The 25,929-nt window shown below is 37.2% G+C and overlaps 1 protein-coding gene across 2 annotated transcripts in view; it reads left to right on the forward strand.

Moving 5' to 3' along the window:
• Positions 1–25,929, forward strand: part of PLCB1 (phospholipase C beta 1) — a 669,180-nt gene that overhangs the window by 475,582 nt on the left and 167,669 nt on the right. For both annotated transcript variants that reach the window (XM_026012292.2, XM_026012291.2), the window contains exons 10-11: positions 8,814–8,960; positions 20,791–20,948. In XM_026012292.2, coding sequence (XP_025868077.1) covers positions 8,814–8,960; positions 20,791–20,948 — 305 coding nt within the window. The remainder of the gene's footprint in view (positions 1–8,813; positions 8,961–20,790; positions 20,949–25,929) is intronic.

A 25,929-nucleotide genomic window follows, 5' to 3' on the forward strand; every position in this document is an offset into this window, starting at 1 on the left:
GTTTTTAAAGGCATAATCTGGCAAGGGTGGAGACAATAGAATAAAAGATAACAATTACATAATGTTGGCAGCTAGCTATATGCTTATAGCTATAATAGTTCTGAGAAAACTGATCATACACCTGTCATGTGAAAAGCTGGAAACCAATATGAATTATTCCATGAAATCTTAAAAAGACTTAAAAATTGATGATTTTAGGTTCATCTGGAAGTGGATATAGAGGTACAGCCTAAAATAAGGAGGCCTGGTTGACTATTGTTTAAGGAATAGTCAGAACTCCCACCTGGATAAAGACGAAAGGTGTACTCTCTGGAGACAAGAAAACAGAAGGTCTGAGGATGATGCAGTCCCAGGTGAAGGCAGGGCTACCACACTGAAAATTGGAGATAAAAGTTATATATGTTATGTATAAATAAACGTACTGAGTGCTGAGTCCTCCATCCTTCTTTCCCTATGTGCTCTGGAATGCAGTATCCAGGCCTGCACTCTCCTGACAAGTGGTTAAGTAGATGTCTCAGGATGCAGATCAGCACAAGATGAAAGACCTAAATGTATTGACATTAGGGGCTGCTCCAAAGAGACAAAGACTGATCCCTCTACAATGAAAATTTATTTTCAATGTAAAGTCAGTTATCCAGATGCATTCACAAATCAAATTAAACTTTTAAGTTTACCAATTTGAAATCTGAACAGAAAACTAAAAATTACTAGACATATGAGGAAAAAAAAATTTTTTTAATAAAAATAAGGAGGAGCACCTGAGTGGCTCAACTGGTTAAGCCTGTGCCTTCAGCTCAGGTCATGATCCCAGAGTCCCAGGATCAAGCTCCATGTCAGGCTCCCTACCCAGGGGGGGGGTCTGCTTCTCCCTCTGCCCCTCCCCTTGCTCCTTATCTCTCTCTCACTCCCTATCTCTCTCTCAAATAAATAAATAAAATCTTTTAAAAGGTAGAAATAAGGAAAATATGTAACTACAGTTAAAACAATTGTTATGAAGTTAGAAGAAAAACTTTAGATATATTATTTATATACTTAGAAAGGTAATAAAACATATTGCACTATCAGAAAAGAATACAATGCTATTTTTTTAAAGAAATATCATAGAACACAAACTGGCTCTTAGACATTGAAAAGAAGGCAGGAGAAACAAAAGACTAAAAGAAGTGTTGGGGAAAAAGCTGAGGAAATCTCCCAGAAAGTAGAACAAAGAAATAAAATTAAAAATAAGAAAGAGGGTATATTAATATGCAAATTTGCCTAAATAATGTTCCAGAAAGACAGAACAGAGGAAATTATCATAAAGATAATTCATGAAATGCTTCAAATAAAAGAATAATAGCTTTCATATTAAAAGGGATCAAAGAGTGCCCAGCCCAGAAGATAAAGATAAACCTATACCAAAGCACAGTGTTACAAAATTTCAGGAAACTGGGACTGAATAAGATGCTAGAAATTTCCAGAAAGACAAAATAAACAATTTTTTAAAAAATAAGCCACGTGTCTGTTTTAAGGATGGTGAATCAGTAAATCTTCAAACCTCTTAATAGCCACACTAAAAGTTAAAGGCAATGAAGCAAATTTTCCCACAAAAATTTAAAGGAAAAATATTTTCCATCCTAGAATATTATACGTAGGTAATCTAGCAATCAAGTGTGTGAGTGTCATGAAGCCATTTTAGACAAAAAGGCTCAAATACTTTCACACTCATGAACCCTTTCTAGGAATCTACTGACAAATATGGCTCAGTGGTTGAGGATCCCGGTGTCCTAGGATCAAGTCCTGCATCAGGCTCCCCATAGGGAGCCTGCTTCTCTTTCTGCATATATCTCTGCCTCTCTCTCTGTGTCTCTCATGAATAATAAAATATTAAAAAAATAAAAAATAAAATTAAAAGGCTAACCATAAAAGAGAAACTCATGGTATATAAAAAATAAGAGAGATTCAATTAAAAATACTAGTGAAAGAAATAGAAGTTGATCAACCTAGGTTGGAGTAGGTCATAAGGCTCCAAAAAGACTTCTTCAAGAAAGTGAAACTGGGAGAGCATGTGTTGTATTTGAACATATTGTAAACATGTTTAGATAACTAGTGGGGAATTTGAAGTTGGATTTGAGATGTGTGCAAAGAAATTAAGCAAATGACAAAACAAGACAATTATTAACTACAGGGAAAATTTAAAATTGTGCATGGAAAGAAAAATAATTATTGGTTTACTATATGACTCAGCCCTGAATAGAATACATAGTCATGATAACATAAGCACTGAATACTGATCCAACTAAATTATAATGTAACTATTTCAGAAGGATGAGAAGAATGTGTACAAATGCTGTGGGATACAGAGAAGAAAAAATAATATTCTCATCTCCCATAGTAGGAAGTCAAAAAATAGTACTACAAGCATATTATTTTGAGATATAAGGGTAAATACCAAAAGTATCAACTAAAAGATTTAGAAGCATTGGCTTCTAACCAAACAGAAATGAGGGAGCTTGTTTCTATTATCCATCAGAGTAGAAGTGATTCTGAACAGCAGCTATGAAATATATTTAAATTTAGAAAACTACCCTTTCCTATTGCTTGTGGACCATACTGTTTTCCCCATAGATATCTCCTGCATTACTGTCTGTACATCAAAAGCAAATCAGTTGGGTGGCTTCCTAACTGTACCTTTGCCATTCCACCAACTGGCCACACTCAGCCTCTCCTTTTTCCCTCCTTCCAAATTCAGTCCATTAGCAATTATAATCAGCCAATTTTACTCCATCTTCAGCCAGACTTTGGCAGCAGAATGGTAAATGAAAAAATGGAGCAGACCTAGACCACAATGAGTTGGACCAGAAGGTTCCTATGTGGCCAACATGAAATTAGTTTGTCTGCTAAATGGGACTCCAAACTCTTTAGCTATATTTACATTAGGACATTACACTAAATGAATAGAAACCTGAACTGCACATCAAAGAGCATCAAAAAGGAATTGTACATGCTATGTTTTTTAAGTCTTGAAGGTCAGGACGCTGGTAGATACATTCTTGTTCTTCTCAACCTTGGACACAGACAGTTGGGCTCTCACTAAAAATGTGCTCATTAACAACACCAGCAAGGGCGACCCCAACTTCAGGGTAAGGTCACAATTTCTTGTTCTTTCTGGAGAGACTTGATCTGAAACATCTTTTCTTAGATGCCTGGAACAGGATTTTATGGAAGAAAGTTCTGTTGATGTAGCTTTCTAAGAAGCCAGTAGATAAAGTAGGTAAAGGTTAGGACCTAAAAAGGTGAGATAATCAGTCCACCCCACTCTTTATATCTGTCCTCGTCTCCAGAGCTCCCTTGTGTAGACACAGATCCTCCTTATTCTTAATTGTTCCTGAAACTCATGGGATGGTCCCAGATTTAGAGAAGGCATCAGAGTAGCTCATACCTCAGTAAATATACAAGAGCCTCTGCATGAGATGAATCCAGCAGAGTGTCAAAGGATACACTCCATGGTTTTAAAGCATCCCTGGAAGGTCTCATTTTGTCACAATAGAATTTCAAATTTCTGCCTTCCTGACATGCTCAGGAGGACACCAGTGGAACCTCAGTCATTATCTGCCCCCTGGGAGGGAGGGAAGCAGAAAGAGGCAGAGGTACGGTTGCTGGCCATGGCTTTTATGCAACACTGCACGACAGTCTCTTTTCAGCAAAGATATTGCTGAAGAATTATGAAACATAGCAATGGCCCTTGGGGACCACCATTTTGTCATGCCACTTGCCTCTTTCATCTCTTTCAAGATGGTCTCTCCCCACTGAAGTCAGATCTTTCTACTCTTGCCTCACCAGTTTCCTTTTTCTTTGAACACCACAACTTCTGAACAGAAAAGTTTCATAGAACAGTGTCTTCCCTATTCCTTAAGGAGGTTATATTTTTCCTACTGTAGTAGGCGCCATTATAGGAGTGACATGTCCAATTAGAAATGTACCATTCTTCTATGAAGAAAATATGCAAAGGGTTTTACTTGTAGCCTTTGTAAGCTGGCCTTATCCTTTTGGACTTAACTTCTCTTCTTGATTTTATTCCAGAAAATTGTAGTATTGCTTTTAGTTGTGGTTTGATGTTTCCTAATGTCATCCTAATATGGGACAGTTTGTTTTAATTTAGCTAGTACTCATCTCTAAGATATTAAACTACTTGAACTCACTGAAGTGTAGAAGTAGAAGAGACCAAAGAGCCCATATAGTTTGCCCATCCTGTGGTTGAGGAATTTATCCCTGATCAGTTACTGCTGACAGAATTGGAAGCTCGATCTCTTGTTCTGCTATTAATTTGTTTAGAAAAACAATGTTTCCTATCTTAATTATCAAGGTTTTTCATGTTTCTGTGCTCCTCAGTGGACCAGGAAAATAATTGTAAGCAGTTTTGCAAAAACAGTGCAAGGTTGATGGAGGAAGAAAGACTAATACATTTAAGTCAACAGCAACAGCTATTACCTAGCTGTGGGTTACATGCAACAAAGGAAAATCCTCCAAGAGTCTGCTTTCTGTCCCAGTGCCTCAGAACAATTTTTGAAGCTACTTCATTATGCCCCCCAAAAAATCTGCATTTTTTGCGAATGAACTCCTGACCCTCATGACTTATAAGCCTACTACTCCTTAACCTTACTGTTTTGTTGGCTTTTCTTGACTTTGACACATCTCTGCCTAGTCATTTGATCCATCAAAGTCTTGCACATTTGCTCCTTTGTTAGCAAAGCCAAGCTTTGGGGTTGAAAATTTGCTCCCAAGAGCCTGCTCACCTGCAATCTGCAATCATATTCTGAACCGTCCACCAAACTCCTGCACTGTTCTCATTCAAAGTTAGGTAATTCCTTCACTGGGGGGTTTTAAATTATTTAATATAATTAATCGTAAATAATCCTCACAATGATTCACTCAACTCTTATTTTTTTTACTGACTTTAAACTAAAAAATTATGTCAAAATCTTCAACTCCTATAAAATTGTAAAGTTAGAGAAGATAATAAAAATTATGCTTAATTGACCTATGGAACATTAACCAGCTTTATATTCAATTTAGAAATATTTTTATAGGCTGGGTTTTTTTTGTTTGGGTGATGTGCTAACATGCACATATGTATGTATTAGTATCTCATAGCCCTCTTTGAAAAGGCTTTTTCATCATCCTGGTTTTCTCATTAATGGATTCAATAAAAGTTTTGACACATGTTCTTTGGCATATTGTGAAGTATAACTTGACCTTAATTATAATACCCTCATTTGAGAATAACAAATACATAGTTTATATATATCCCCACTCCTCTGTTCTGCACCCATGAAATACATCAAAATTAATCATAAGTGTAGCTCAGAATTTTTCACAACATAATTCCCCAGAAGGCACTAAACACAATAAATGGACATTGATGCTAAAGTTAAAATTAATCATCCTCACTATATTTGCTTTTTTTTTAATCGCTCTCTGAAGCTGCTAATCGGACCAAAGCACATTTATTCCTGCAAGATAACAGACATGAAGTGACAGCCTGAGAGTCACCAGCACCATAAAAACAGTTTGTTTAGTCCCATAATATTTTATTGCTGTCATTTGTATGCCTTCAGAAGGAACGTTCACTCGTGAGTTTTCCACACTCTACAGTTCCCTGGTGTGCACATTATTCCATCAGTCACATTACTTTTTCTTTGCTGGCCCCTAAAGAAATAACTGCCTTTCCTGCTTGACTTCTGAGAAAAACTGTAGCTAGAGACTGAGTTATTTGAAATTGTCATTTGCAGAGGTTAAAAATGCCAAAATTAGCAATTTCATATGATTTGACCTAATCTGATAAAAGAATCAAAATTATGCTATCCTTGGTGATTTTCCAGTTTGAAATGAATTTATTCCTATTTTGAATCACTAATTCGCCAAAAAAAAAGACTGATTTAATACCTACTGTGCACAAAGCATTGTGGTAGATTCCAGGGATGACAGAGATATAAAACACACCCTGCTCCAGAAGAATTCACACCTGGCTTCCAAGGTGTGATCGATCTTATTTTCTATTAGATTGTGTGCTATATGAAGGCAGAGGCCACGCTTCCCTATGCTTTGTTTTTCTGTGTACGCATCACATGGCAGACATTCAATAAATTTTTGTTAAACAAGACAGTAGCAAAGTGGAAAACAATGAGAGAAGAAGGAAAGGAAATGGGGAGGGAGGAATGGCACTAGTTTGAGAAGCTGCCAAGATGGACTTGTTACCAAAAAAGGGAAGACAATGAAGAAATTAGTTGTTTTTTTTTTAATTTATTTCTAATGAGTTTTATACTCCAAAATAGTTTTAAAGCCATCTATTGAAATAGCTTTGACTCTAAGTGGCATTGATTTTGGTTTGTTTCCAAAATGAAACCAGTCTGAAAGGTTATACGCATTTCACTGTAAATGAATTTTAAAACAAAGTCTTCAGTGCAGTAACCGAAGTGCTCTCATCAATGGTAGCATGTTCGGGACAATCATTTTGTTACGTGGTGGTGATTTGGAGGTACAAACTATAGCATCTATTAAAAATCCACACAAACAGGGGTGCCTGGTGGGCTCAGTCAGTGGAGCATGCGGCTCTTGATTTCAGGGTTTATGAGTTTGAGCACCACATTGGGTATAGACATTACTTAAAAAATAAAATCTTTCAAATAAACACACAAACATAGCACTATGAGGACCTTTTGGTATATTTCTCATTTCTAACGCACGAGACCTTCATGATGCTTTTTCCTTTTGTCATTGTTAAAATTATCAAGGTATATGTTAGAACTGACTTTTAAGAAGTTCATAGTAAAATTATTATTCCCATTTCAGTTTGTTTAGGAAGGTTTGTCTTTTATAAAACCTAGCTTCACTCATCAAGAGCCAGTGACAAAATTTATTTTTTTAGTTTACTTATTCCTGAAAAATATTAAAGGAATTTAGTTATAATGTTTCCAGAATTGGGAAAAATATTCATCAGTTATTCTGAGAAACTTATTGGGTGTAAAAAGATTTACAGGGGCACCTAGGTGGCTCAGTCAGTTAGGTGTCCAACTCTCGATTTCCGCTTGGGTTGTGATCTTGGCATCCGAGGATGGAGCGTCCCAGGATGGAGCCCCGAGTCAGGCTCCACACTCAGCAGGAGTCTGCTTCTCTCTTTTGCCTTTCCCTCTGCTCCTCCCCTCATGCATTCTCTCTCTTTCTCTCTCTCCCAAATAAATAAGATTTACATTGTGGTAAATAGTCTATACTAGCTTTGCCACTTACAGATGACATACCACTTATAATTTAATAATAAATGTTCAATAAAAATTAGAATTATCATATATCATGCTTTTACCTATGAGTTTGGTATAGGATTGAAGAGAAGGAAAAAATACCGGTGAAAGAGTAGCTTGCTAGAACTTTAATAGAAAGCAAGTTAGTTATGTATACTAAAAGACTTAAAAATGTGCATCATCTTTGAACCAGCTGTTCTATTCCTGGGAATTCATCCTAAGGAAATAATTAAGAGTTTGAACAAAGGTTTAACTGTCAGAGTATTCACTACGATGTCATTTATACTAGGGAAAATTAGAAACAACTTTAATGTCCAATGGTAATGGAATATTTTTTAGTCATGCTATGGTTACATATCTTATAAAATACAAATATTATAGATTACATGACAATTTTTATTATATATTGTTCCACTAACACAAAGGTTCTTAATCTAATTAAGGTTAACCTAATACAGTTACTAAATGATTGCACCTTCATAAAAGAATTACACGCACACACTTTTTTATCCCCCTGGAAGCATACACACCAAGATTGTAACATCACTGGGTCTGAAGAAAGAGTTAGGCATGTCTAGAGGTTTTATATTTCCTTTCTGTTTATCCCATTATCTAATTTTTATTCCAGTGAACATATACCACTTTCATGTTAATACAAAACTGTTTCAGTAAGAAGAAAGAACTGCTACCCTCTGTTTACAAGCAACATCTCCACTGGTCACAAATGTGCTGGGTTTTTGAGGTTCTGATTGTTAAGGATGAGGGAACAAACTGTGGTAATAGATGAAAACAGTGAGGATGTCCTCTCTGGCATTCCATAAAGATTACTGAGATAAAGATAAAGGATAATCTGAATATTTAGCATTAGTCACTTCAGAAAGGTTACAACAAAAGCAAAAAATTTAAATAGGATCCAAGTAAACTAAAGTGTGAGTCATATTTATTTCATTTGAAGTAAAGTCATTCTAAATAAGAAATTTAAGGACTTCCTTGTTTATAAGCATTTGATTTTTATTCTTAGGAGATACTTATTTGTGGTCATCTGTAGTTTCTGTTTCAGAGAAAAAGCTCACTAACTGAAAACACTCCTATTTCATTTTAAATAATTAAGCAACTAGTGAATAACTTTTTTGATTATAAAAATAACATATACATAACAGAAAATTTGGAAATTCACTCCTAATTATATTACCCAGAGGTAAGCATAAATAACATTTTGACGTCCATCCGTAAAGTTGATAACCATTTTTAATTTAAAAACAAGAGATTGGTGTTTAGGTATTTAAATTCCCTGAAAGTCAGTTAGGTTCATGTAAATACATTTTTCTCCATTATCCGTGGCATTGGGAGGTAGTTGTAGTGAAATAAGGTAATCCTTGACTACAGTTATCCATGTTAAAATGCAATTGTGGCTACTATCTTCTACCTTGGATATACCAGAGCTTTCTGGAGAGGGAAAAAAAAAGTTCAAGCAGCGTGGTACCAGCAACCCATAGAAAGGACCCACTCACATTCTTAATTCTTCATTTCTTCCAGGACAGATTTCAGTGGATGGCTTTATGCGCTATCTGAGTGGAGAAGAAAATGGAGTCGTTTCACCTGAGAAACTGGATTTGAATGAAGATATGTCTCAGCCCCTTTCTCACTATTTCATCAATTCCTCACACAACACCTACCTCACAGGTATGAATTCATAAGTCTTTGACGATGGCTTTCTCCAATCTCAACAAATTACACCAACCTCTACTTTCTGTTGTTCACAAGGTGTTTTCTCTCATTTCCTATAAAACGCCTCTGAGAACTGAGTTCTGGGACCAGAGGTTCTGCCTGTCAGAGGCAATATCACTTCTTCACAACATATCTCTTCCTCAGTTTTTAAGTCTTCTAAAATGTATCATGTCTGGTATCTTTGGGTCAATGGAAGTTTTGTGTAACTGAACTCCCTCTGCAGTGGACTTCAAATCCACTGGCAATACTACCTAGTTCTCTGGACTGTTTTCATGTACAGGAAGTTCTAAAGCCTACATATCTTATGTTGAAAGCAAATAGCTAATTTTGCTTAAGGTGGAGTGAGGCTTTAGATGTAAAACAAATTTAACCCTGAATGACAACCTATAGCTCATTGTAAATATTAAAATAATGGAGGAAAAACCAACAGTGTGCTTCCTAAGGTGATCCTAAATTGAGCATTGCCATGGTTTTTAGTAGATCATTAAATAGAAAAACAAGGAGCACCTGGGTGGCTCAGTCAGTTAAGCATCTACCTTCCATTCAGGTCATGATTCCAGGGTCCTGGAATCAAGCCCAACATTGGGCTCTCTGTTCAGCAGGGAGCTTGCTCTCTCCCTCTGCTGCTAACCCTGCTTATGCTCTCTTGCTTGTGCTCTCTCTCTCTCAAATAAATACATAAAATCCTAAATAAATAGAAAAACAAGAAAACACATATATACATACATATCATCTTAATTTAGTTTAAAATTAACATTTTTAATAAATACAGAGCTTAATAAGCTAAACGTGTTTTTATATTAGAAACGACAAATACCCACCATTTGCTTCGACGTGGATGGAACTGGAGGGTATTATACTGAGTGAAGTAAGTCAATCGGAGAAGGACAAACATTATATGGTCTCATTCATTTGGGGAATATAAAAAATAGTGAAAGGGAATAAAGGGGAAAGGAGAAAAAATGAGTGGGAAATATCAGGGAGACAGAACATGAAAGACTCCTAACTCTGGGAAACGAACTAGGGGTGGTGGAAGGGGAGGTGGGTGGGGGGTGGGGGTGAATGGGTGACAGGCACTGGGGCGGGGGGGCACTTGATGGGATGAGCATTGGGTGTTAGTCTATATGTTGGCAAATTGAACACCAATAAAAAATAAATTTATAAAAAATAAAAAAAATTTAAAAAGTGTTTTTATAATCAAAAGGCATTTCTTGCAGAATACTTTCTGTATGACAGATTTCTAATTACCAGCCTTGAAAAGACTTCATAAAAAAAAGTCTACTGGTAAAAAAAAAAAAAAAAAAAAAAAAAAAAAAAATGGCCTTTAAAAAAATATATATCAGTCTCCTACTTCAGACACTCCATTACCCAAATTAATATATGATAGCCAGACTTTAAGACCCACAATGCAACCAAATTCTCATTTGATCTGTGTAAGTTGTAGATGCCCCCCTATGCCTTGGGAGAGGCTTAGATGTGCCAATGGTTTGTTGTCTAAGGACATATTGCAGGGTTTTTTGTGTTGCAGGGTAGACCAGCAAAGCTATGAACATAATGACAAGGGAGATCCAGGCACTGTATGTATATTCAGGGGTGTTTAAGAGAATTTCACAGGGTTCGATTATATGGCAAATAAGGAGTTCTTTCATCTAAATCCCTTAAGAAGATCCATTCATCCCAGTATAAATGTATGCTGTATTGGTATCAAATCCGGCATTGGCCTTGTACCCAACACTTGGTGAAAAAAAAAAGCTTAGAATAGGAATGACCCTCCAACAGAGAGAACAAAGTAGCCTCCAGAAAGCTAGAGTGGGCTATCTCAGGATGCCTCCATATAATCTGAGAGTATCTAGTTAGAACCATATAATCTGAGATCTGGTCAGTTGAAGTGCAATTTGTATGTTCTTCATAAAAATGGGGTGGCTCTCAGGCTACTCACAGCCTGTTTCATTTCAACTAACATTATCTACTGGGAGAGATGCATGCCAAAAACTAACTAGATTCATGTTTGGCTCATCCTAAACTCTATTCTTGTCATTTCTTGTTGCATAATAAATCACTCTAAAATTCAGTGGCATAAAACACCCACCATGTTATTTTGATCCATATTCTATATGTCAAGAATTCAGATAGGGCACAAGAGGAGATGGCTTATTTCTCTTTCCTGGTGTCTTGGGCTTCAGCTGCCAAATAAGTGCCTGGGGTAATGCAAACGCGTTGTGCTGGAATTATCTGAATGCTTCTCCAGCATGTCTAGAACTTGAGTTCAGTTAGGATTCATAACCTTTTGGCCTGTAAGAGGCCTCACCATGTAGCTTGGGCTTCCTCACAGCATAATAGCCCAGGGTAGGTAGACTTCTTATATGGAAGATCATGGCTACAAGAACAAATGTCCCAAAGAACAAAGAGAGTTAATTGCCTTATTGTACTTCACCTCTGAAGTTCTGGGCTGTCACTTTATTTGTCAAAACAATCACAAACCTACCCAGATTCAAAGGGAGAAAGCATAGACCATAGACCATAGCTCTCATTGGGAGGAATGTCAAAATATTTTTAATTTTTTATCTTCTCAGGGGAATCTTAATCTTATTTGGTATCATTGACCAATTAGGCATTCTGATGAAGTCTATGGACCCTTCTAAGAGTAGAGTTAAATGTATAAAAGAAAATAAAATATATAATAAAAAATAGATAATTTCCAGCAAAATAGTTTTAGCAAATATTAAAAAATAAATTTGTAATCAAATAGTATATGTTTCTATGAGCACAATTTAAACATTAGTATAAATAGTATGATGTGACTGTTTGCAACAATGGAACATGATATGAAAATATCTGTAATTTCTGCTGGTGGCAGAGTCACAGATCTGCTTGTAGTGCTGTGACTTGTGACCTGGATTTATAACTAAAGAGATTATTAAATTTTACATAGAGGTTTAGGGCAGCCCGGGTGGCTCAGCGGTTTAGCGCCACCTTCAGCCCAGGGCATGATCCTGGAAACCAGGGATCGAGTCCCACATCCGGCTCCCTGCTTGGAGCCTGCTTCTCCCTGTGCCATGTCTCTGTCTCTCTCTCTCTCTCATTCTGTGTGTCTCTTGAATAAATTTTACATAGAGGTTTAAATTAAAGACATAATCTTTTCTCTCATCCAAGTTTGAGGAGGTCGACAGAATCTCAAGTTAAGATCTTTCATTTGAAAGGATCCTAAACAATATAACTATGAAGACTGGCACATGATGGCATCTTGCAATTATCATGTACTTAGGACCACAAGATTCTTAAAAATACCTAAGTATATGTTAAATTAAATTTTGGACATTGTATGTGGTTTCATCTGCCTGGGAGTCATGATATGCAGTAATTTTACCAATTGTCCTTTTTTAACTCCAAAAATGCCTTCTAGCTGATGCGTTTACATTTGTTAGTATCTGTATTATTTGTCATATAATAAATGAGGCAATGGTAGCAAAATGATTAAATAATAAGACTGATTGGATAATCTATTTTTTTACCTTCTCTCAGAATATATTCTTTCTTTCTGCCTATCTTTATGGATTTATGGTTTTTAGATTTTATGTAGGTTCATCAACCACAACCACTGTTCTCTTTTTGATACACAAATTGTCTCAGCATTGGTCAATGGAAACATTTTTTAGGCTGGTTTCTGCATTCTCTTGACATGACCCATTGATCTTTGAAAATGTCCTTGCTTTCTGGCACATAAAGATCTTCCAGGCTCACCTTGCTCCTTTCTGCACCACCATGGAATCAGACTTTTCCCCAAATGACCTCTGGTTTACTTTAGTGGAGAAAAATTGAATGGGTAACAGCAATTTGCATTAGGAAATACTGCTTCTCGACCATCTCAGCGAACAAAGCAAGGAAAGATATATTTGTGTTTGAACTGTGCCAGTTCACATAACTATCTTCATTGTTATCTTCCAACTTGTTTAAATTCCTGATCCTAAAACCATGCTTTCTTTATCAGTCTTGATACCTATTGAATGATACGTAATTAATTCATTTACTTTACTAACAACCACAATAGTAGCTCCAAGAAAATTATTTGGTATCAATAGGAACAATAAAACTACAGAATACTCTTCAGTTTTTCTCTTTGATTCCTTTTTGTGGTTAAGGATTTCTAGTCCAATGAATTTCTTCCTGAGACACATTTGCCCTCCCTCTGAATAACTTGATAAGCACAAATGTGTTTGAGAATTTGGCTTCATTGTGTTGGCTTGGTTTTGGGGTGTTAGCATATTAATGGCTAATAGTTATCAGTAGTTGGAGCTTTCAGCTACTAGGAAAGAGAAGGGTCTACTCTATTTTTTTGATATAGAAAGAGCTCAAAGAGCTATCGCCAAATTCAATACAAAGGTTTCATATCAGCACCACCTGATACACATGCTTCCTGACCAAGTAAACCAATTCTCTCTCCAATTATTCAATTGCTAGTAATATTAGAATTCACATATTTTCAAATATTCAGGTCTAAAACTATGTTATCCATGTGAAACCATGTTCTGATCTTTATGTTTTTTTTTAACTTGCTCACTCTTCTGAGCCGTGTATTGCTTTACTGAGATTTGCACTATATTAATCCACATTCTCACAATGTTATCTTATTCTAATACCAGTCAAAATTTTTCATTTTTCTACAGAGAAATTAAAGAAGATTCCATATAGTTAACCAAGAAACTGTACATAAAAATTCTAATACAGGCTCTGGATGTTTTGTCTGAAATTCTTTTTGATTTATTGGTTAAATTTGGTTATACTTCATATGATATTATTAGTATCCTTGCTTTAATTATAGATAAATCTAATGTAGAACTCTCCCAGAGGCCTTTGGGTAAAATATAAGCACTGATGATATAGAAATTCAAACTTCCCAAAGCCAATTAAGAATATTATAAAATAAAGTTATAAACAATGTATAACCCAATAGAATCCAATTAAATGTTAAAATCAATACCTAGGAAATGAGATTTTCTAGTTTACAGGCACTTACAGAACAAGTAGAAACTTTTTCTATAGATACGTTATTTCATATAAAGGGTATTTAATGAAAAAAAGGAGTCTTCCTACTCAAATGAGTTTTTTAAATGGTAGACACAAACAAAGGTAGGCTCCTATTGCAGTATGTTTTGAATATAGGAAAAAAGCTTATAGAGTAGCAATCATTGAGATTATGATCAACCAACCCTCTTCCCCCACCGTCACTATCCTACTTAGTTTCCTAGAGCACTTTAGGAACTAGTATTCCTGAGAAATGCTGGTCTAGATTCAAATAAGGAGGATTTTGATATTTGGAATGTTGTCTTTTGAGCATTCAAAGGAACTATAAAAATTAAATGTACAGTATGAAAACCAATCAATTTAGCAATATGCTATTATTATTATGTCTATTTCTTTGCTCATTATTGCCCCTCTGTTGACCATCAAGATGCCCAGAAGGAAAAATAAATAGGATCATTGAGAGAACTGTATGCACAGAATGAGTTGATTTTTAATTATCATGGTCACTTTTCTAGGGTTTTGAATAGTCTTGGCAGTACATCAAGTAGTAATTATGTTTTAAATTATTGTTTTTCCTTGAGGAATCCACTCTTATGACTCAAAACAAAATTCTCTCAGGACAGAACAGTATGCACTCATTTCAACCTATACTTTTTCAGCTTCTCATAAATCTTCCCAGACTCCAATCCATTTGGGAGATAATGGTTCCATATTCATGGACAAGGCAAAGTAGTATATCTCTGAATAATTAACATCCTCATTCAGTTTAGAAAAAAAATAGATTTGAGGTTTTAGCTATCCTCTGATGAATTAAATTATCTGATTGAGCATATCAAATAATTATTCAACTCCTCTTCTCACATATATGCTCTGGACTGCAGAAAAGTTCCTGAAATAATTCAAGGCATAGTTTTTACCCTTGTCTTTTAGCCACAACCAACCCAGACGAGTGTCACCTTCTGCTTTCCCATCTCTCCTATCCTTTTAAACCCTAGCACGTGTAACCTTTTATAATTTAGTTTTGGTTTAAAACATACACAAACCTATGAAAGTTAAGTGGTAGAATGGAAAGAAATCACATTTCACAAATAGACCTCATTCAAATCTTCCTTTAAGTAAGTTAACTCTTCTAAACCTTAGTTTCTTCATTTGTAAAATAAATTGAGACAGCCAGAGGTACTGTTACTTAATGACTTAAATGTTAAGGAATTTATTACCAATCACAGCAAGAAGTCCAGAAGCAGAGAGGTTGAGGGTTGATTAAATAAAAAGTTCACTGATGTCATCAGAGACCCAGATGCCTTCTGTCTCTTTGCTCCCTTTATGGCTGCAAGATGTCTATGCACCCTGATCATTGCCTCCCTATGAAATAAGATTCACATGTGGCACAGGGCAAGTCCCTGTCTTGTGGCCCTTTGTACAGCTGAAGCCTCCCCCTACTCCCACCCCCCACACACACACACTACCCAGTAGAGTTTCCTTTATGATCTATTAGATATAGCCCAGAGTTACACCACATAGCAATGCCCATTTTAATCACTAACGTGGGCCACAGAACTCCTGTGAATAGTTAGGAAGAATTAGGATTTACCCTGGGGCTGAAGAGGGGACCCTGAAGCATATCAGAAGCTAAATTAAATAGGATCTAAAGAGAATTCTTTGGTGAGGAGAAAGAGAAAAAAAGAGAAAGAAACGGAAACCAGAAGTGCAAGGTTGAGGTGAGAGTTTGAACTCCCTGGCACAAAAGAACATCTCTATTATTTGTTTGTACTTGCCTTCCCACTTAGATGGGCAAGGGTAAGGAACATGACTCATGTCATTTTGCATTCCCAGGAACCAGTACTTTTGCATCCCACAGAGAACGTGTTTGGAAGTGTGCCAGACCCTAATGGTGAGGCTTCTATAATCAGTACAGCATATGCTAAAAGTTGCTTCCCCATTTTCTCACCCAAGCCACCCTATGGCAATTGGATCCATGTTGAAGACAGCTTCATGGTCTCCCTGGGGCAGCTGGCAGATACTATGGGAGAGACATCAGACCAAACTCATGTCCCTAGAAATGGTCAAGATGAATAAACACATCCTTTATCTTGTGGACAGTTTCCTCAACTGTAACTGTGGGATGAGGCGACCTGAATGGCTGACACAGCGTTTTGTTTTGTTTTGTTTTGTTTTGTTTTGTTTTTTAAGATTTTATTTATTCATGAGAAACACACAGAGAGGCAGAGACACTAGCAGAAGAAGAAGCAGGCTCCTTGTGAGGAGCCCAATATGGGACTCGATCCCAAGACCCCAGGATCATGTCCTGAGCCAAAGACAGATGCTCAACCACTGAGCCACCCAGGCGTCCCTGGCTGACACAGCATTGAAAGCAAAAGGAGAAATAGTTCCCATCTCCATTTTTTGAAAGAAATACTGTTTATTGAAGAAGACCACTGAATTAACAAATTCATCATGTTCTGGAAACTTTTTGCATGGAGGTTGAAAATAAGACAATACATAATGTTAACTATAAATATAGACAATTTCTCAGAAGCCTGTGTTAATAGAGAGGTTGTTATTTTCAATTTTTTGGTCTCTTCCATCCATGGATGCCTTCGGTAATCTTAGACAAAGCACAAGTGAATGTAGCCAACTGACCAAAATTAATGCAGTCAAGTGAGAAGTTGCAGAGCTATGACTTTGGGCAGTATTATGTATGAATTAATCTGAGATGGAGCTTTGGTTCCTAAATTCAATCATGGACTTGGAATGTACTCCAGAGGGTATTCACAGCCAGGCAGAGGTGATGTCAGATACTAGTTTCAGAAATAACAAGGGTTGAGAGACTCATGACATATCATTAATCCCAATTTCAGGCAATCCCCTGGCCCCAGAAGCTATATTTATTGGATGTAATCAAATGGAAATATAATGGATGGATGGGATATAATAATGAGGAGTTAGGAATGTTAGGGAAGAAAAATAAATGAGCTTTGAGGATTTGGGCAGAAAAGGAGGAAATAATGGAAAATATTAATACACATATTTGGAGAAAAAAATCTCCATAAATAAAGGAAAATACACAGGGAACCTAACGTGCATGCCAAGGAACAGGACAATTATGAGTTTTCTTAAATGTGAGTTTTCTTAAAATATGCTTTCTTTGGGAGACTTCCATTTCTTATAAAGAGTATTCATTTTAAGATTGAACAAGTTGATCTTGGAAGGATCCTCTTGGCTTAGGTGTTGGACAATAAAGACAACATGGACACACACAGACACACACACACATATACACACACACTCCTCTTCCATTCTTTAATGCTTTTTTTCTTCAGGCTCTTTTGCATCTCACAAAAGCAACTCCACACCTTATCCTATGTGTTTACACAGGATCAATGTTTAAAACATTAACTGATCAACATTTGAAAAGCACATCAAATTCCTCCTATTTGTTCTTTGAATGATTAAAAAAAAATTGCATGCAAATTCAAAGAAATTTTCCTAGAAATTTTTTTGAATCTTTTATGACTGAAAACTCTAGTGTGGGTTAGGTATTTATTTCAATCCACCATTAAACTTTATCTGGCTTATAACTCCATGGCAGCTTCCCTACTGAAGTTAAAAACACTCAATGACCAATTAATGAAATAGACTCCAAAATTGTAATAGTATTGGATAATCAGTAATACACTTAAACAATTTTCCAGATAGTACAAAAGAAAATCTGCTCTACTCTTTAATAATGTATGATTTTTCGCAGTAGCTAGCATTTTTAATGAGTTAACCAATAATTATTTGAATCCATCACTTTAGCTAAAGCAGCCTCCCTTAGGCTTAAAAATCATATAAGAGGCTACCTTTTCTCATTCACTTTCACTGTCCAACCCCCTTTTTTAAATGCAGCAAAGACCTTTATTACAACAAACGTTAAGGCAATTATAAATGGCAAATTGATTATCTAGCATCAGGAACTTTCTAGATTACTTTGTCAGCGTTTCTTCTTTCGCAAACACATTTGTGTGTTTAAAATGCCCTATTTTTTCAGCAGAGAAAAGTGATTATGAAAATCTATTTAATCAGCCTTTCATGCATTTACTGGGGCTCTGTAGAACTCAAGAATGTCATCCTTTTGTTATGCTGATGTTTTAGTGTTGTGACATGCATATAAAAATAAAATTAAGCCACTAGGCTTAATCCTATTTTCTTTGTCCTGTATGTCTCCACTGGACAGAGCTTGTCTATTTCAAAGTCATTTTGACAGTTGTCATCAGAATGTCACTTTTTAGTTATTTAAAAAATTATGGAGACTTATAGAATGGAAATCAGAGAAAATCTTTAATGAGGAAAACCAAAAACTTCCATTTGTATGTTGATGGTGGGCCTGTCTCAAAAGTTTTTATTATTAATCATTTAAGAATAACTTAGCAAGAAATGAGTACCTTCCAATAACTACTTAAATCAAATAGGAATAGTTTGGCTTCCATTTCTGCCCTCAGACTTCACAAGTACCTTGATTATCAGAATTCTTATCACTTGACTAGAGTATTTAAGTTCTGTTCACAAAGGTTTTAAATTTTTAGGAAGTATATCTATTTTTTTTTCTCCATTGCTTCCTTTTCGTATCATACCTACAAAACCATTACCTAATGCAGGTCACAAAGATTTACCCCCATGTTTTCTTCTAAGAGTCTTATAGTTTTATCTCTTATATTTAGGAACTTTATCCATTTTGAGTTAACCTTTTTTTGTTTGTTTATGATGTGAGATGGGGATCCAACTTCATTATTTTGCATGTGGGTATCCAGTTGTCCTAGCACCATTTGCTGAAAATATGGTGCTTTCTGTAATGAATTGTCTTGGCACCTTTGTTGTAAGTCAACTGACAATAAATGTGAAGTTTTATTGCTGTACTCTCAGTTCTATTCCATTGATCTATAGGTCTGTCTGTATGCCAGTAATACACCGTCTTGTAGTTTCATAGTTAAGTTTTGAAATTGGGAAATGTACATCCTCCAACCTCCATCCTCCTTATTTTTCAAGGTTGTTTTGGCCATTTGGAATCCTTTAAATTTCCATAGGAATTTTAGGATCAGCTTGTTAATTTATTTTTAAAAATCCAATCATGAAATGGGCAAAAGACATGAACAGAAATCTCACAGAGGAAGACATAGACTTGGCCAACATGCACATGAGAAAATGCTCCGCGTTGCTTGCCATCAGGAAAATACAAATCAAAACCACAATGAGATACCACCTCACACCAGTGAGAATGGGAGAATTAACAAGGCAGGAAACAACAAATGTTGGCAAGGATGTGGAGAAAGGGGAACTCTCTTGCACTGTTGGTGGGAATGTGAACTGGTGCAGCCACTCTGGAAAACTGTGTGGAGGTTCATCAAAGAGTTAAAAATAGATCTGCCCTACAACCCAGCAATTGCACTGCTGGGGATTTACCCCAAAGATACAGATGCAGTGAAATGCGGGACACCTGCACCCCTATGTTTATAGCAGCAATGTCCACAATAGCCAAACTGTGGAAGGAGCCTCAGGGTCCATCGAAAGATAAATGGATAAAGAAGTTGTGGTCTATGTATACAATGGAATATTATTCAACCATTAGAAACAACAAATACCCACCATTTGCTTCGATGTGGATGGAACTGGAGGGTATTATGTTGAGTGAAATAAGTCAATCGGAGAAGGACAAATATTATATGGTCTCATTCATTCGGGGAATATAAAAAATAGTGAAAGGGAATAAAAGGGAAAGGAGAAAAAATGAGTGGGAAATATCAGAAAGGGAGACAGAACATGAGAGACTCCTAACTCTGGGAAACAAACAAGGGGTGGTGGAAAGGGAGGTGGGTGAGGGGTGGGGGTGACTGGGTGATGGGCACTGAGGGCGGCACTTGATGGGATGAGTACTGGGTGTTATGCTATATGTTGGCAAATTGAACTCCAATAAAAATAAATAAATAAATAAATAAATAAATAAGCCAACTAGAGTTCAATAGAAATTGAATTTGTAAATAAATTTGGGTAGTATTGCTATCTTAATAGTGTTAAGTCTTTTGTTCCATGAACATGGGTTGCCTTTCCATTTATTTAGGTTTCCTTTCATTTTTTTTAACAATGTTTTGTAATTATTAGAGTATACATTTTGCACTTTTTTGGTTAAATTTAAATTTATTCGTACAAATTAATCCACTTTTGAAAAGAGAATGTTTAACTTTTCTAAATATTTGTGCCTTGTAAGAACATGACTCTAGAAGGGTTGATTTACAAAAGAATAGCCTTAAAGACTCATACTAAAAGACTAAGCTTTGAGTTATAATCCTGGATCTTCCAGTTTTGGAAACTTTGGCAAATGAACTGCTCTCTGCCATTTTCATTATCTGAAAATATATGTTAAAAAATATAAGGGTAGTTACACAAGAGAGGCTTTTCATGAAGTTCAAATGTAGTAGTACATATAAAGTCAGAAGAACTACAATTGGCACATGGTAAGCAGTTAGGATACATGAGTTATTGTTATTGTTACAATGCTCTCGTCTTTACGTCCTTCTATTCTCTCTTCCCTGAAACTATTGCTAGGGAGTCACAATTAATGTGGGATTATGCCACTAACTTCTGGTATGTTGAGGCAGAAGGTTGAGAACAACTATACAAGCTTTTGAACTATTTGTCTTCCCATTGTTGAGAAGATTTGCTAAGATAAGAAGCCATCAATGTCTTCCTTGCTTTGTAAGATTCTAGGGATCATTTTGGTGTTTTACAGCTGGCCAGTTGGCTGGAAACTCCTCTGTTGAGATGTATCGCCAAGTGCTCCTGTCTGGTTGTCGCTGTGTAGAGTTGGACTGCTGGAAGGGTCGAACTGCTGAAGAGGAACCAGTCATCACCCATGGGTTCACCATGACAACCGAAATATCCTTCAAGGTAGAGTGAATGAGTATTGCTAACAGAAGTAACTAGGGAGACCTGAACCATTTAGGTAAAGCCTCCTGAGGTAGAAAGTCCCACTGGTTACAATTAAGTCCACAGGCTATTAATCATCTGTGCAATTTCAGAGGATAAAATTTAGTACTGTATTTGTGAGTAATGAACATCCTGGCATGGGGAACTGTGGTATCTTAGTAAAAGTGCCTTAGAGAGGACTTATAGGATTTGGGTTTTTATTAGGTGATTTGGGTAAGGGTTCAAGAAAGTAAGGTTTTGCTATAGATTGGGTACTGTCAATAAGCAGAAATAATTCTGTGACTGGGTATCTTAATAAATCCTATCTAGGAAGCAAGAGTAACACTGTAGTTGATAAGGAGCTTCAACCATTCTTATTAGCTAGGAATGAGAGTATGTTTGGTCATCTCCCTTGTGTTTTCACACAAGGCTCCATTCTACATCATCAAGGGCCTAACATTCATGCATCTGGAGACAGAAGCCCACATATCCAAGTTATGTTTACCTGCCCTCAAACAGCCATCTCCAGGAGCTCGGAAGTAAGTGGGGGGAATCTAGGATTCTAGGGACCCAGAGAACAATCTGGGAAGAGGATATATGGGCTGTAGGGGAAATGTGTTTTTTACTGACTTAGGCACCTCTGAAGTAAACCAGAAAACAGGGGCCAGAGGATAACCTCTAGAGCACAAATCCCAAGGTATAAGCCCCATTAACTGTGTTACCTGGGCCTCAGGACAGAACTGGCTCTGGGTCACTAACTCTTGCCCTAAGCAACCAAGAAAACAGCCCAAGTATGCAGATAGCTAAAATAGAGTGGGGGACAAGGCCATTGAAAATGGGGCAGTAAGACTGCTGAGAGACCAGAATGTTGGATGAATTATATGTTAATGTCACCAGGATTGGTGACAAAGTTTTAGATGAAGAAGACAGTGAGGCATTTGCTAGTCTTTCCTGAATGAGGAGAAGCTCAGTAAATGGCACAAGAGAAGAAGTGGTAAAAGCTGGTTGGACAGCCTTATGAGAACTAGGAACTCCAAAGTAGCATTGAGAGCAAAAAAAACCCCATTCTCCAGTTTTTGGCCCCGGGGCACCTGGATGTGAGAAAATAAACAGCTGTCACTTGAGAGAGCAGCAAAAGAGAAGCAAGATTGTCAAGGGACAGCCAGATTTCAATGAGGATAAATGGATTTCCTTATCAAAGATATCATATTTGACAGTAATAAAAATGCATTCAAAATTGATACCATTAGCACCTTAAAGTATATTCGCTATGTTGCATCTAGGGAATTTGATTTTTCATGATTTCTTCAACTTAGGCTACAGTACAATAATTAGAGATACAAAGCACCCTTCACTAAATTTTACAACAAAGTTTAATATGAAGGTGACCTTAATTCTGATCAAATCTTTTAATTTATAACTGCTCCTGAAAGGGAGCACTCAAGTTCTTTTGCTTTTCTTTAATGGAAAAATCAATGGGTTCTTGTTTCATTTCCGTGGCCCTTCATTCTCCCAGCTCCTGCCATTGTCCTTTGTCAGCTCTCTGAGATATCAACCCCAGCCTCATTGGGCTTTTTAAGAAAAAGTAGCACAGATGACTCTGGGTGGAGTAAGTGCAATTTGGGCTCATTTGGCTGTTGATAGATGGAGCTAACCCTGAGAAGGCAGACAACACACCCTGATGGAGCCATTACTGCACTAAGGGACTGAAGGCCTTGTGAATTGACCCAGTACCAGGAGGGCCCTTCCACTCCTGCTCATATCTCCTCAGAGTCCATATGGGGAACAATTAGAGATTTTTAAAAATGTATAATCCTCGGGTTCTTTGAGTTCTTGGAACTCAAAGGAAGGCAGTGGAGAAATAAACACCAAGCACATTCTAGGTGTATTTATTTTGCATGGAGCATTGGCTTCTTGATCTCAGCCACCAAGTTGGCTTAGAGTGACTCTTCTCATGTACCTGTCTATACAAGCAGTTCTTCAGTCTCATCTCTGATCCCAGAGTCACAGACTGATTGGACATCTCTTCCTGAGCTCGAGAAGCATAACTTCTCCACCACATCCACACTTTCGCTGACACATGTAGAAACTAGAAGACTCAATGTAGCCCAGAATACTGCCTCCTCTCTCTGCCTACCAGTTGGGGGTGGGGGTGGCCAAATGGAGCAAGAGACTCCTCTCCCCAGCAGTTGATTTGTCCAACCATGCTTTCTGCTAATGTGCATTTGCAGAATGGCTTATTATTCTTGCAAAGATGTGGGTAGGTGATGGTGGTGGTAGGATAGGATGTCTGTGGTTAGTAGAAATGCCAACCTGTTTTGTGGACAAATATAGGGAGCAGGAATTCTCTGCATCAAGACTAGGACTGGGATGAGGGACCTCACATGCAAAATTTAAGGAGGCATTTGCTCTCGGTGTCATGTACATGCAAAGTTGGCACCCAAGGAGGAGTGTCTCTTTACATTTTGCACTTAGACCCCTCCCTTTCCTCACCACAGCCCCAGTTTGTTCTGCGTGGTAATCAGCAGAGTCTGCTTTTCCAGAAACTGCTGTGTATGTGATTTTGGAAGAAAGTGTAAGAAGAAAAATGGGGGACAAGATCCTGTGTGATCCACCCCTATTACTTCTTTCCCTCTCACTCACTTGGCTATAACTTCACTGGGCTCTATTATTCCTTGACCATGCCAGCCAGGTCCCACTTCGTGACCTTTGCACAGGTTGCAAGTCTGTGCCTGGATTATTCTCCCCCCCCGCCCCCCCGCCCCGGTATCTGTATGGCTCACCTCTTACCTCCTTGAAGTCTTTCCCAAATGCCACCTTCTCAATGAGGCCTACTGGGACCACTTTATTTAGTAGTGTAATGAGCCATCACGTCCACCTCCATACTCCTGATATACTCCCCAGCACCACTTTATTTTTTCTATTTATCAAGTGGCCCTTTATCACCTCCTGCCACTCTGCTTAATTTACTTATCATGTTTCTTGTTTCTTATCTGTCTCCTTCTACTCTAGCACTTAAGGACCACAAAGATAGAGATCTTTGTTTCCTTCCCAGATTTATCCCAAGTGCTTCGTAAAGAATCTGTCATATAGTAGGTGCTCAATAAATGTGTGTGTGTTTTTAATAACTTCCTGTCCCAAAGCAAAGAGACAAATTTCAGCCTAGCTTTTAATTTTAGTCTTCCTTGCCTCTGTCCATGAGATAAATGAATTTTGTCTTTCTCCATTTTCTTGTGTCGGATTACACGTATGACATATTGGTGGGTAGTAAAAAGATTCTCCAAACATTTACCAGTTTTGGCTATCTCATATATTTGGACCTGACCTTCATGGTGCAATTAGGCTGTATTCTGCAGGCACAGCACATACTGCAGTAGCAAAATAAACTGATTACGAAAGTTCATCATTTTTATGTCCCACTGTTTATCTGCTTTCAATCTATGTAATCTGAAAATCTTCTGTGCGACATATCCCCAAAAGCGAGAGTTCCTATTGGCACTCACTGCCTATTTATTATATGGGTGAAAATAAAAGGTTATGTTCTGGGCAAGGGGACATGCTGTAATTCAGCATCTTTATGGAGGACTTTTTATTTTGCATTCTGGATTTTTTTATTATTTATCTCATACATCTGCTGTTCTGTTTCTTTGCCTCATTGACTTAGCCTTTCTGATGGTCATGACATAGTAATTCGCCACTTGGTCTTCATTCTTCCTGTTCCCACTCAGTCTTCTTCCTCCCCATGCTGGATACCACCACCACCACCCTACACCATGCCCAAACTGCTCCTTTTTCTCCCCTCGGGCAGTTCCTTAGTTTCCAGCAATTGTATAAAATGGCAAAGTGGGTAATGTGATAAAACAGATGATGAAAATATATTAAATTTGAGGATATGGTTAAATCGAGCATTTCTGAAAATAGAGCTCTGAGAAAAATAATAATTTAGGGTGCAATTTAGCAGCTACATAAATGATCACATAAAATGGATATCCAAATACATCCTGCTGTTGTCTGTCAGGGATAAAGGATTTCAAGGGCAGTTTTTCCCACTGGAGGTTAGTAATTGAGCCATATGGTTTATAGATTATTGAGTCCAGTGTTAGAAGTCCCTGAGAAACAGTTTTGGCTTAATAAGGAGCAATTGAGTAGTAAGGTACTTTCAATCCAATGCCCACTAATGTCCACTAATGATAGCTCAGATGGAAGAACAAAACTTAAAGCCTGTAACAGGTTTTCTCATCCTCGGTGATCATGCACAACATGCAAAGTATTCTAATGCCATTAAAAAATGGAATTTCTATAGAAGAATTTCTGAATTTTTCATGCGCTTCCAACTACAGTTATTAGATGAAATCTAGTAGGTGCTCTTTGGCTTTTAAGGTTCAAAAACGTTTCCTATGCCAGTGGCTAAAGTTATGGTGGAGGTGAGGACAGATGGACAGTGGGAGGGGGAGAGGCTGGGAGGAAAAGAGACTGTAGATGTTAAGAATGCATTTGTGGAGCTGATGCCAGGGTTTCAATACCAGCTCTCCCAAGGACAGGCTGCAAGAGCTTGAAGAAGCTCCCTTAGCCGACCTAGCCACTATCTTATGAGCAAAATGGAAATGATAATGATTCTTACTTTTTAGGGTTGTTATAACCTACTTAATATACAGACGTTGCTTAGAACAAGATTTGGCACACAGTGAGTGTTCTGCAATGCTAGGCATTGATATTATAATTGAAAATATTAAAGTCACACTTTCACTTTATTTTTGTAAACATAATGGTTATGGTATTACATATGCAAAGAATTTTTATGAAGTCAGGATGAGAAGGGAAGGGGGTTGAATTAAGTCCATTGTAAGGTTGCCCTGCTAGAGGCTGTAATGTAGATGCCCTCCACACACCACCCCTGGTATCCACTGCTAGGAAAAAACCCAAAGCCCAAACTAAACACAGTCCGGCCTTGGTTAGAGGCCCA

The sequence above is a fragment of the Vulpes vulpes genome, chromosome 14, assembly GCF_048418805.1.
Source record: "Vulpes vulpes isolate BD-2025 chromosome 14, VulVul3, whole genome shotgun sequence".
NCBI lineage: Eukaryota > Metazoa > Chordata > Mammalia > Carnivora > Canidae > Vulpes > Vulpes vulpes.